The 13,820-nt window shown below is 41.5% G+C and overlaps 1 protein-coding gene across 3 annotated transcripts in view; it reads right to left on the bottom strand.

The window, feature by feature from the left end:
- LOC122563515 (transmembrane protein 244-like) overlaps window positions 1–12,594 on the bottom strand; it is a 50,279-nt gene extending 37,685 nt beyond the window's left edge. The window contains exons 1-2 of one of the 3 annotated variants that reach the window (XM_043717336.1): window positions 12,069–12,594; window positions 1,734–1,819 (exon numbers count right to left, since the gene is read on the bottom strand). In XM_043717336.1, coding sequence (XP_043573271.1) covers window positions 1,734–1,819; window positions 12,069–12,101 — 119 coding nt within the window. In that variant the 5' untranslated portion in view covers window positions 12,102–12,594. The remainder of the gene's footprint in view (window positions 1–1,733; window positions 1,820–12,068) is intronic. The other 2 variants (XM_043717334.1, XM_043717335.1) reach the window with 2 other exon arrangements.
- Window positions 12,595–13,820: the final 1,226 nt, after the last annotated feature.

Raw genomic sequence — 13,820 nt, 5'->3', positions numbered from 1 at the left:
TAGGAGGAGTTGCCCGTGAGTTGGCATCCAGCTTCAGCGGTGTAAAGATCGGTGCGCCAAACTACCACTGTGCCTCCCTTGTCTGCTGGTTTGATGGTGAGTTTGGGGTTGGAGCGGAGTGAGTGGAGGCCTATGCATTGTGAGGGTGAGAGGTTGGAGTGGGTGAGAGGGGCGGACAGGTTGAGGTGGTCAATGTCGCAGCGGCAGTTGGATATGAAGAGATCGAAGACGGGTAAGAGGCCAGCACGGGGTGACCAGGTGAATGGGGTTATTTGGAGGCGGGAGAAGGGTGGTGGGAGTCCTAGTTGAAGAGGTTGGCCTGTAGGCGAAGGCAGCGGAAGAAATGCTTGATGTCTAGCCGCGTGTCAAACTCATTGATCAAGGGGCGTAGGGGGATGAATGTGAGGCCTCTGCTGAGGACTGATCTTTTATCTTCAGAGAGGGAGGATCTGGAGGGATGGTGAAAATACGGCAGGGCTGGGAGCTCGGACCTGGTGTGCGGCTGGAGCTGGGATGGGGGGCGAGGTTAGTCGTGGAGGCATGTGGGTAGAGTTAGGCATGGGGATGGAGTTGGGCATGGGGGCGGAGTTGGGCATGGGGGCGGAGTTGGGCATGGGGGCGGAGTTGGGCGTGGGGGCGGAGTTGGGCGTGGGGGCGGAGTTGGGCGTGGGGGCGGAGTTGGGCGTGGGGGCGGAGTTGGGCGTGGGGGCGGAGTTGGGCGTGGGGGCGGAGTTGGGCGTGGGGGCGGAGTTGGGCGTGGGGGCGGAGTTGGGCGTGGGGGCGGAGTTGGGCGTGGGGGCGGAGTTGGGCGTGGGGGCGGAGTTGGGCGTGGGGGCGGAGTTGGGCGTGGGGGCGGAGTTGGGCGTGGGGGCGGAGTTGGGCGTGGGGGCGGAGTTGGGCGTGGGGGCGGAGATCGGCGTGGGGGCAGAGACGCATGTGGCGTGGTCGTGCAGGTGAGTGACATCACTGGGGGCGGAAGTAGATGCGGCGACGGCAGAAACGGTGTTGTTCCTGGTGGCTGTGGACTCCACGGAGGCCGCGGCGTGGGGGCAGAGACGCATGTGGCGTGGTCGTGCAGGTGAGTGACATCACTGGGGGCGGAAGTAGATGCGGCGACGGCAGAAACGGTGTTGTTCCTGGTGGCTGTGGACTCCACGGAGGCCGCGAATCTGTCGGCGATGGTTTTCCTGGCGATCATGAAGGTGGTTGTCTTGGCGGCGATCGTGGAAACTGTGTGTTAACCTTAAGAGAATCCTGAACTAAGACTCCCAAGTCACTTTGTACTTTAAACTGCTGAAGCCTTTCCCCATTTAGAAAATAGTCTACACCTCTATCCTTCCTATGGAAGTGCATAAGCTTACACTTTGTCACATTGTATTCCAACTGGCACTTCTTTGCCCACTCACCTGTCCAAGTATTTCCGCAATCTCATTTCCTCAATACTATCTGTCCCTCAGCCTATCTTTGTCTCCTAAATGGTCAAATGGTTAAAAAACGATCATGGTGACAATGAAATAATTGATGTAAAAACCCACCTGGTTTATTAATGCTCTTCAGGGAAGGATATCTGCTATCTTTACTCTGTCTGGCTTACATGTGACTCCAAACAACAGCAATATGGATGAAATGTCCTTTTGTGATGCCCACATCCCATAGAAGAATATAAAACAGTATTTTCAAACGCTTTTCTAGTAGGGCTAGTGATCAGAGGAACTCTGCCCTGTTCAACTTACCTGAATGCACCAAAGCAAACACTTCCGATCATGTAGTAGAGAGTGTAGAATACCAACAAACATTGCAATAAATTTAAGAGAACAATCTGAAAAAAAAATGTAAAGCCAAGTTGGTTAGGTCATAGACTCATAGAGATGTACAGCATGGAAACAGACCCTTCGGTCCAACCCGTCCATGCCAACCAGATATCCCAACCCAATCTAGTCCCACCTGCCAGCACTCAGCCCATATCCCTCCAAACCCTTTCTATTCATATACCCATCCAAATGCTTCTTGAATGTTGCAATTGTACCAGACACGAATTCAAACAGCAAAGGCGGTAACTGTGCAGGTTTTCTCTCTCTCTCCTGCACTGTCCTCACCATGCGCTTCCATTGTCTGCTCTTCTCCCTTTTAAACTGCTGTTGTTTTGACTTTTTTTTTCCAAAGTTCCAAAACAATGCAACAGCATATAAAACAGTAATTGCTGCTCCTGGAATTTGAGGAAATCACCTCCAACACCTAAAATACCTCAAAAAAAAGGAGCAGCTCTTAGAGCCAGAAATTTTTCCCGTCCTCCATCTTGGATTACCCAGAATCCTTAGTGTTTATACACTTTGTCTGATCTTCAGTTGTGTGTGACAATGACAGCAATATTATTTTAAATCCCCTGTCAGGAAACTGATGAAATCAGGAGGAACAATGATTTATGAGTGATGATAAGTTTTGAAGTTTGCAGAAAATAAGGAGGTGTGATTAACATTTTTAAAATACTGGTTTGGTTTCAACTGGAGACAGTCTATTCTGATATAATGCGATAGTTCCATTCCCATGCAATCTCGCATTATAGGAAAATCACATAATAGCAGTACCATTTAAACCAATGGGACCAAAATAGTGAATAAAGATGAGGAAAGTTTGCATTCTGCAAACAATGGTCTAAATTCTTCAATCATGTTGCGTTGCACTTCGGTGGGTCGGTGTGGACTTGTTGAGCTGAAGGGCCTGTTTCCACACTGTAAGTAATCTAAACTAAAAAAAAGTTATAGCCAATTCGCATTGAAGAAACGTGTGTTATGGCAGAACCGACTGTGCAATCCAAACTTAGAAAACAGTTGCCTATGATCACACCTGATGCTGCATCATTTAACTCTGTCTCAGTCTTTATGCACTTTGCTTCCATTTTTTCAGTACTACTATTGGGCGGCATGGTGGCTCGGTGGTTAGCACTGTTACCTCACAGCACCAGGGACCTGGGTTTGATTCCAGCTTCAGGCATCTGTGTGGTGTTTGCACATTTTCCTTGTGTCTGCATGAGTTTCCCCCGGTGCTCCAGTTTCCTCCCAGAATCCATTAGATTAGATTACATTACATTACAGTGTGGAAACAGGCCCTTCGGCCCATCATTTACCCCTTACCTAGCACTACGGGCAATTTACCTGACCCTCTTCGGAGGGTCTGTGTGGGCTTATTGGCTCGAAGGGCCTGTTTCCACATGTAAGTAATCTAAAAAAAAGTAATGACCTGAATCCTGTTTCTATTCAGTAATTCACAGCACTAGGAGCAATTCACAGATAACTATCCTCTCCCACAAGCCTATCAAGTCTCCATATGAGAGTTAGTACTCTCATATGGAGAAAAAGAGAAAGATTTACATTCAGCAGAAGGAACTTTGTGCCTGTGCTTCTTGAAAGACAGCTATCCTGTTTAATAACATTTTCCACCTCAGTCTGTAACCCTGTAGGTTACAGTACTTCTAGTGAATGTCTAAGCTTTATATATGACAAGGCTTTCCGCCACTAACATTACATTTAGTTATAGTTAATTCAACTTTAACACGCGTTTGTTAAATGCAATTTCTCTGTAAAGCGATCTGTGAATTGCCAGCCTTTTCTTAATAAAGCGAATTCCCGTTCACTTTTACACAATTCTCATCCCTGGCACGAGGTGATCAGCCGGCTCACGCAAAGCTTCACGAAAGGTATTGTACAATGTTTGTGCTCATGGACCTGGAAAAGCATCGTGAAAATGTCTGTACAGCCTGAGGACAAGAAGCTGGGAGCAATCTGTTAATTTAAAAACTAAAAGAGTTAAGAGTGAAGTTTCACTGGAATTGACTAACAGTAAAAAGACAACATTGAGGAGCAGTTTGAAAGTTGGCTTTGTTGTTTGTATTAACAGCTATTTCTTTTTCTTGAAAAAATGTTTAGATGTTAAAGAATATCTGCAGACTCAAGTGAATATGTTTCAGTGACTAATCACTACGGTAACCCAACAGCAAAAGAAATACTAGTACAGGGGCTTAGGCATGGTCAGTCAGTTGTTCAGGGTGATCAGAGTCATGAAACTCTGCACATAGTGGGTGAGGGAGAGAAAGGTGGGTGGAACACGGTTACTTTTGGTGCATGTGTGGAGATATCCTGAGGGGTGAGTAGACTGTGCAGAAGAAATTCAGGGTTAGTCAGGGTCACATGTTGGTGAGGAAGAGAGTGAGTGGGGAAGATGTTGCAGGAAATAGTGGGTTCAATAGCAGAGATCAAATGAGTGTGAGATATCAATGAGAAGATGGTGGCACTTTCACTGGCAGAATGGCCAGAATTTTTCTATAACATGCCATATAATGGGAATATAACAACGGTATTATCAGAGAACTACCTGTATGTGTATAAATGCACAAAATAAGGTTGGTTAGCTGAAAGTAGTTAAGAGGAAATATAGTGGCAAATACAGAGACCTAATCTAAAAAAAAGAGAACTGGATTTGTAATATTCTTAGGTAAATGATATTCAGGAAAGATAGAGATGATAAAAGGGAGAAGGCGGGGGTAGCAAAGGTTTTGAAGAAGGAAAACATTAGCGTTGGAGAGAATGTCCTTGAAGGATCAAAGATAAAATAAGGCACTGTTAATAAGGTGTGGATGCAGCTGTACTAGTAGCCTTCAAAAGGGAATTGGATAAATACTGGGAAAAGAAACTTGCAGGTTTATGGGGAAAGAGCAGATGAGTGGGACCAAATGGATTGTTCTTTGAAAGAGGTTGTACAATCATGATGGGCCAAATAGCCATCTTTTGAACTGTATTATTCTAAATTTTATGATACTGGCCCTAATTCACTGTCCAATGATCATTTCCCTCATTATAAATGACATAGAGATCAAATTTAACTCCAATGCTGGGACAATCAAAATGGCCTGCCAATATTCACTGTTAATAGCTGTTTAGGCAAGTTAGCAGGCAGCTACTGATGTCTTTGGAAGTAAACCACTATATGAGTTACAGCATTTAGGATTGTAGGGTGGAAAACTATGTAAATTAAAATATGGTGCAGCATATATGTACACATTCCAGCTAATGGACATTTGTGCAAAATGCTTTGGCAATCAATGTACACAATTAATTCCACAGAAATAAAAATTTAAATTTCAACCTTCTGAAAGCAACATTTTATTTTCGTCTTGTTGCTTCAGTTGCCCCAAAACTAGTTTGATTTTATTCACACTTGAAATATTAGTTTTTCAGAATAACAGAGCAAGTCAGCTGCAATACTGTCTTTCCAGTGGCTTTTTTTAAAAGTAATTCATTGTAATAGTCTGACATATCTGAAGTGTTCTTAATATTTATTTTGTTCTTATCAACCAGCTACATGGAAGAACAGAATCATATAAATTATGGTGCATTACTGAATTAATTGATTGCTTTGAAACTTTTATTGTTATTTAATCATTTTTAGTAAATGCAATCTGCAATGAAGAATCACATATCTAATTTACATGTGTGATGGTTAGAAGAGCGTTCATGTTCACCATTTTATTGATCAATTCTGTAGCTATTTTCTATCTTTTTTTAAAAATGTAGTCATGGTAATCTTGAACATCCACTGCAGAAAATTGCCTCTTGTGGAGTTAAAGGGGAAATCAAAAAGAAAGTCATCCCACAGTCACTGTCATATGCTTTTAGATCATCATTTCAGATTGGCATTTTCAGAGATCTGATTTTCACAAATCCATCGGTAGTAATCATCATCTGATTGAAATTAAATAGAAAGATTCATTCTCTCTTTTAATAAAAGTGGATTTGTCAGGTATATCTTAAATTAAAAATCAGCTTGTTTGGCTTTGAAGCATATTCAAAGACATTATCCTGACATTCATGCCAAAAAATGACAACAATTGTTCTGTTTTAGTTGGTAGCAATATTATGTACTGTGGTATTGAACCACATGGGCGAAATGCTCCCAGATTCTAATTTTGGTTGATGATGAGTTAATACGTCACCTGTAATCTTAACAGGATTGCTAGAACTCGCATCAATGGTCCTAGGAGGATAAAAATCATCCACAATTCTAGCTCTCATGACCTCCCCAAAGCTCTGTCCCAGCTGCAAAACTGAATGTGTTAATTGAATGAAAAGAGAACTGGACTTGTGTATTGAATTCTGTGCAGGACTAGCCTATTTGTGTAAGATAAACAAGGAGAAAGTGAGAATTGCAGATGCTGGAGAATCAGAGTCAAAGAGTATGGTGCTGTTTCAGGCATAAACACTTCATCAGGAAATTAGACTTGTTCCTGATGAAGGGCTTATGCCCATAATGTCGAGTCTCCTGCTCCTCGAATGCTGCCTTGACTGGCTGTGCTTTTCCAGCACCTCACTCTTCGACATTGGTGTAAGATGAATAACATACATATGAGTAGGAACAAAAGAATTATCAATCCATGGCAAATTTGATCACAGCAATTGTTAGTATATTCAAAATAGTTAGGAAGGAGAGTCTGTCTGCAGTGAAAGTGTTGTGGTGTTATGCTGAAGACAGTGGAAATATTCCTCCCTTAACTAATTGTACTTAAAAAATTAGAACAAGTTCAAATTGGAAAGCGTTCACGATAGTCAGCTCCCAATAAACAGCTAGTTCTGGGCTCAAATGATGTCTGTACTCAATATTAATGTCACACAAAAAGATTTGGAATTTCTAGATTATTCATTATTTATTATCATTAATCATTATTGATTGTAGTAAAACTCTGAAGTTCTTGAGGGAAAACAATCCACCATCCTTACTCTGTTTACATGGCATGTGACACCAGACCCAGAGCAGTGTGATTTGTGACACTGTGCACTTCAGAATGTTAATAACTGTTCATGGATTGAAAGAATCTGCATTAATGTTTCTGGAATAAACTGTTTCTGAGATAAAAGAGAAGCTCAAGGTGTTAGAAAGGAATTAAAAGCAACAAGCCAAGTAATCATCCCTGGGGGGAAGAAATTGTAGCAGCATAGACAAACTGTGAGATAGGAAGTAACACCTACTTGACAACCAGCTGCCTTTTACAAATGGGAAACTAAGATTGCCTGCAGAAGAATTTAAGGACTTAATGTCAGGCAGGCTGTATTTCGAAACGACAGCTAATATCGAATATAACAGGGAACAGAGAAGCTAAGTTGAGAGCATTTGGCTTTCACTCCAGATAAGAAAGCAAGCCACAGACTTGGTGACTTCAGTTGTGTCATAAGTCATGTCACACAACAAGCTTAACAAGACAGAAAATCCTAAAGATTCAACTTCAGGATTTTTCAACAGCAGAACTGTGGAGAACCAAACTGCACAAAAATCGAACCCTGGACACATCCAGAGCCAGACGCTCTTGCTTCAATCATTACTAAATTCCACCATTAAATGGGTAATGGCTAAATTGTGTTGTGAGGCTTAACTTGCTTAGTTGAAGGGTTTAAATGATTGTTTCAGTATTTGAATCTGTGGAATTATTTACTGCAGAAAGCCATAGAGATCTGGTCATTCAGTTTATTCAAGACAGAGACAGAGGTTTTTAAAGCTGAAGCATTTGCAGCAATCTTCAGCCAGAAATGCTAAGTGAATGATCCATCTCAGCCTCCTCCAGTGAGCTCCAGCATCACAGATATCACTCTTCAGTCAATTTAATGTGAAATCAAAAAAATAATTGGAGGTGCTGGATAAGAACTAGGAGCAGGAGTAAACCGTCTGGCCCTTCAAGCCTGCTCCCCCATTCAATAAGATCACGGCTGATCTTTTTGTGGCCTCAGCTCCACTTACCTGCCTGCTCACCATATCCCTTAATTCCTTTATTGTTAAAAAAAACTATCTTAGCTTAAAAAACATTTACTGAAGTACCATCAAGAACTTCAGTGGGCAAGGAATTCCATAGATTTACAACCCTCTGGGTGAAAGAAGTACCTTCTCAATTCAGTCTTAAATCTGCTCCCTGTCCTCATGAGGCAATGCTCTCTTGTGCTATTTTCACCTGCCAGTGGAAACATTCTCTCTATGCCAATTTCATCTATTCCCTTCATAATTTTGCAAAGTTTCACGGTCCTTTGCACAGTTTGCTCTACCACTCATCTAAGTGTCATCTGCAAACTTTGACACACGACATGTGGTTCCCAACTCCAAATCATCTGTATAATTTGTGAATAATTGTGGTCCCAACACTGATCCCTGAGGCACACAATTAGTTACTGATTGCCAACCAGAATAGCACTCATTTATCCCCATGCTTTGCTTCCTGTTAGTTAACCAATCCTCTATCCACGCTAATACTTTACCCAAAACACCATTCATCTTTATTTTACGCAGCAATCTCTGTGCGACACTTTGTCAAAGGCCTTTTGGAAATCTAGGTACAGCACATCTACTAGGTACCTGTTGTTCACCTTGCTTGTAATGTCTTCATAGAATTCCAAAAGATTAGTTAAGCATGACCTGCTGTTCATGAACCCATGCAGCACCTGCCCAACGGGACCCCGTTGGGGTAAGTGGATAAATGATATTGCAAAGGCTGTGGACTCTGATGACATTTCAGCGATAGTACTGAAGACTTGTGTTCCAGAACTTGTTGTTCCCCTTGCCAGCTCTTACAGTATAGTTACAACATTGGCATCTACCGAATAATGTGGAAAGTTATCCAGGTATGTCCTTTACATGAATAGCAGGACAAATACAACCCGACCAATTACCGCCCCACCAGTCTAATCTCAACCATCAATAAAGTGATAGAAAGTGTCATCACCATTGCTATCAAGCAACAGCTACTCTGCAATAACCTGTTCAGAGATGCCCAGTTTGGGTTCCACCAGGGCCACTCAGCTCCTTACTTCATTATAGTCTTGCTTCAAATATGGATAAAAAAGCTGAATTCCTGAGATGGGGTGAGAGTGACAGCCTTTGACATCAGGGACACATTTGACCGACTGTGGCATCAAGAAGCCCTGGCAAAACTGAAATCAATGGGTATCACGAAAAAAACTCTCTGCTGGTCAGAGCCATACCTGGGACATAGGAAGATGGTTGTGGTTGTTAGAGGTCAGGATGGGATGTTTGCCAATGATTGCACAAGGTTCAGCACCTTCATGGCTCCTCAGATACTGAAGCAATCCATGTTCAAATGTGACAACATCTGGACAATATCCAGGCTTGGGCTGACAAGTGGCAAGTACTATTCATGCCACACAAATGCCAAACTATGACCATCACCAATAAGAGACAATCTAACCACCACCTCTTGACATTCAGTGGTGTTACCATCATTGAATCCCCCACTATCAACATCCTGGAGGTTGCCATGAATCAGAAACTCAACTGGACTCACCATATAAATAGTGTGATTATAAGGAGCTAGGAATATTGTGGGAATTCACCTCCTGACTCCCCAAAGTCTGTCAATCATCTAAGGCCCAAGTCAGGAATGTGATCCACTTGCCTAGATGGGTACAGCTTCAACAATACTCAAATAGCTCATCACCATCCAGGACAAAGCAGCCCAATTGATTGGCACCACATCCATAGCATCCACCCTCTCCATTATCGATGCTTAATACCAGCAGTTTGTACCATCTACAAAATACACATGGAAGAAGTGAAACTATCATGGTATTCAAACAGATGAAAGACTCAACAGACAATCAATGTTTCAATGTATAATTTCAGTTACATCACACTAAGTTTTTGCTATAAATTCTGTGTTAGGATTGAGCCCTCCACTACCACCTAATGAAGGAGCGACGCTCCGAAAGCTAGTGTGCTTCCAATTAAACCTGTTGGACTATAACCTGGTGTTGCGTGGTTTTTAACGTCATAAAAGAGAAAAGACTCAGGGAGACTATAATTTCAGTTCACTCGCAGTCTACACAGTTTTGCAATTTACAGCACAGAAACAGGCCATTCGGGTTAATAGTTTAGTGGCTTCCTCCAACCGTTTTCACTTCAATTCCTCTGTTGTTTCTTTCAGAACAGGGTAAAGCCAATATTAAAAATCTGTACTGTTGCAACTCCAGCTCTGACAAATGTAATCAGTTCCTGCCATCAACGGATTTGATTAGTGGGCTGAACGTGTTACTAAAACTTCCCGTATTTGTTCAACGACAAAATGTCAAAGGGTAAAAACATTGTTCATAAATCAAATTAATTCTTAAAGTATGTATTGTCATTACTAAAACAACAAAATTAGAGCATTGCAATTTCCCATTCTTCATCTGATACAAAGCTACAGCTCATCCCCAGGCAGTATCTCCATTTTATGTCAAAATTAAATCGGTTTTGCAAGCTTCTGATCTTGAATGTCTGAATAACTAGCTGTGTGTGCTGGTGAGGAAGTACAATATGGAATTTGCTAAGTGCTTCATAATCAAGAGGTGAACGCTGGTTTCAAAATCCTGTATTAACGTCATGCGTATATTCCCTCATCTGTCATTACGGCCAATGTTGGAAACAATGGCGTTTCCATGCTCTTAAAAATAATATTGTTTGTATTTGCATTTAATTACACACAACACCAGGTTATAGTCCAACAGGTTTAATTGGAAGCACACTAGCTTTCGGACCAACGCTCCTTTATCAGGTGGTAGTGGAGGGCTCAATCCTAACAGAATATGTAGCAAAAACTTACAGTGTGATGTAACTGAAATTATACATTGAAAAATTGATTGTCTGTTGAGTCTTTCATCTGTTTGAATACCATGATAGTTTCACTTCTTTCATGCGTAAATCACAAAACCTTTTTTTTTAAGTTGCATTCTCAGGTTAGCTCTTAACAATGGGTGATAGCCCTCCACTATCACCTGATGAAGGAGCGACGCTCCGAAAGCTAGTGTGCTTACAATTAAACCTGTTAGACTATACGAATACTTCAACATATTGTTTAGCTATCGCCCATTGTTAACCTGAGAATGCAACTTTTGAAAAAAAAGATTTTGTGACTTACACATGGAAGAAGTGAAACTATCATGGTATTCAAACAGATGAAAGACTCAACAGACAATCAATGTTTCAATGTATAATTTCAGTTACATCACACTAAGTTTTTGCTATAAATTCTGTGTTAGGATTGAGCCCTCCACTACCACCTGATGAAGGAGCGACGCTCCGAAAGCTAGTGTGCTTCCAATTAAACCTGTTGGACTATAACCTGGTGTTGCGTGGTTTTTAACGTCATAAAAGAGAAAAGACTCAGGGAGACTATAATTTCAGTTCACTCGCAGTCTACACAGTTTTACAATTTACAGCACAGAAACAGGCCATTCGGGTTAATAGTTTAGTGGCTTCCTCCAACCCTTTTCACTTCAATTCCTCTGTTGTTTCTTTCAGAACAGGGTAAAGCCAATATTAAAAATCTGTACTGTTGCAACTCCAGCTCTGACAAATGTAATCAGTTCCTGCCATCAACGGATTTGATTAGTGGGCTGAACGTGTTACTAAAACTTCCCGTATTTGTTCAACGACAAAATGTCAAAGGGTAAAAACATTGTTCATAAATCAAATTAATTCTTAAAGTATGTATTGTCATTACTAAAACAACAAAATTAGAGCATTGCAATTTCCCATTCTTCATCTGATACAAAGCTACAGCTCATCCCCAGGCAGTATCTCCATTTTATGTCAAAATTAAATCGGTTTTGCAAGCTTCTGATCTTGAATGTCTGAATAACTAGCTGTGTGTGCTGGTGAGGAAGTACAATATGGAATTTGCTAAGTGCTTCATAATCAAGAGGTGAACGCTGGTTTCAAAATCCTGTATTAACGTCATGCGTATATTCCCTCATCTGTCATTACGGCCAATGTTGGAAACAATGGCGTTTCCATGCTCTTAAAAATAATATTGTTTGTATTTGCATTTAATTACGATTATTAATAGAATAACAAAACCTAAGACGGCGTCTCATTAATGCACTTGGGGAGAGGGCACCTTATTTATTTGTCCAGCTGTTGTGGTCGGACCAGGGAAATGGACGCTTACTTCCGCTTCTGAGAGCGAGGACTGTGTTTCACCAATGAATCCTCAACCTCTCAAAACGAACTGTTAATCTCCGACTATCTCCCAATGTCCATACCTTAGTGCCTGCGGTTTTGCTTTTGAAGGCCATGTAAATATCACATCGATTTCGAAGACTCTGGGTAGTGTCCCATGCTCATTTATTTCCATAATCACTTCTTTTCCATGTCTCTATCGGATGTCCTTGATGTAAAGAATGAAACAGCGCCTACCGCAGATCAAGTGGATAACAATTCGCCTAATTCCGAGAGCGTCCATCTCCACGGTCGCAAATTTCGTTTTAGTTTTTGCAAATCATATACCTTGGCTTTTTGTTGAGGTTTTCTGTATGAAATATCGGGATGCCAATTTAGTTAAAAATCGAAAGGGTCACTCGACCTGGAACATTAACTGATTTCTCTCCACAGATGCTGCCAGACCTGCTGAGCTTTTCCAGCAATTTCTGTTTTCGGTGCTAATTTTGTTATTTGATTCGTTCTGGTTACACCGTTTAGGATTGGAAATAGTGAAGTGGGCGTCAGCACCTACGAGAACAATCTGCATTAAAATAGCCCTTTTCACGTCCTCAGCATGTCCAAAAGCGCTTTGCAAAAGTGTTGGAATGTAAGAAAGGGAGGGATAACAACCCACAAATAGCAATGTAATAAATCTGTTTCAGTGGTGTTGATTGAGAAATAAATATTCGCCAGCGAGTCACTTGGGAGATCTTAACCCCTACGTGGTTCTGCTGTTCTTTATAATAACGCTATGGGATCTTTTCTGCGAGGAGATATTGGTATATTGTTTAAAATTTCAGCTGAAAGACCGCACTTCCAATTGTGCATGTATGCACTGATATGTCGTCCTCAATTGTGTACAGAAAACTCTGAGTGGTAAACCCACAACCTTATGACTCAGAGTCAAGAGTACAACTCCCACAGTGCCAAATCTGACTCCTAATCTACTTGGAGTCCATTGTGGCAGGGTACCAGAAAAGAACTGCATTTCCAAAGGGAAGAGCCAATTGTACTGGCACCAGTAGAAAACCAATATATTATGGTAGGAGCAAATTACTGCAGATGCTGGAATCTGTACTAAAACCAAAAAAAAATTGGAAGTCAGCGGGTCAGGCAGCACGCATGAAGTGACCAAGCTAATACGGGTATTTCAAATCTAGATGACTCTTCATCAGAGCTGACATGAAGTATGGAGGGGGCAGCATTAATGCAATAGTGGAGGGGGTAGTGAGGAGAGGCATGGATGCCACCTGACCCACTGTGATTTCCAGCATGCTATGTTATTTGCCTCCAATATAATTCAAAATAATATTCCAGCTGCAGTACTTTAGTTAAGACCACCCAAAGCTGTCTATTTCAATGAACATGAAAAATCCCCAGGTAAAATTCAGAGAGGCAAGAGTAATGCCGACCAATAAGCCTTTTCTCCACCCAAAAAATGCACCAGTTGGTTATTTGTGAGATTTGACTGTACTGAATTTCCCTACTTGATAATTGAATTGTCAGCTCACTGTAGGTGTGTAAGGTAGATTTTCATTGGCACACAATTTCACAATGATTGTTGACTGTTGCTTTAGAGGGAGTGAAGTTAGGCAAGTTAGTTCTTGATTATAAAAAGAAGTTAAAAAAAAATCTAAACCATAAATTTTGAAACTGTGGGCATTGGGGATCTGGATTTATTAAGTCTTCAAATTTCAATCCCTACCTAATCAGAAATTTTGCACTGTCTGTAATTAATCGCATATGAACACACTTCCTTCTGTACCCCAGTGTACATTTCTGGCAAATATGAGGGGGGAGGGGGAGTTAAAAAG

The sequence above is a fragment of the Chiloscyllium plagiosum genome, chromosome 27 (genome assembly GCF_004010195.1).
Source record: "Chiloscyllium plagiosum isolate BGI_BamShark_2017 chromosome 27, ASM401019v2, whole genome shotgun sequence".
Lineage (NCBI taxonomy): Eukaryota > Metazoa > Chordata > Chondrichthyes > Orectolobiformes > Hemiscylliidae > Chiloscyllium > Chiloscyllium plagiosum.
This window is presented reverse-complemented; position numbering and strand designations above follow the sequence as displayed.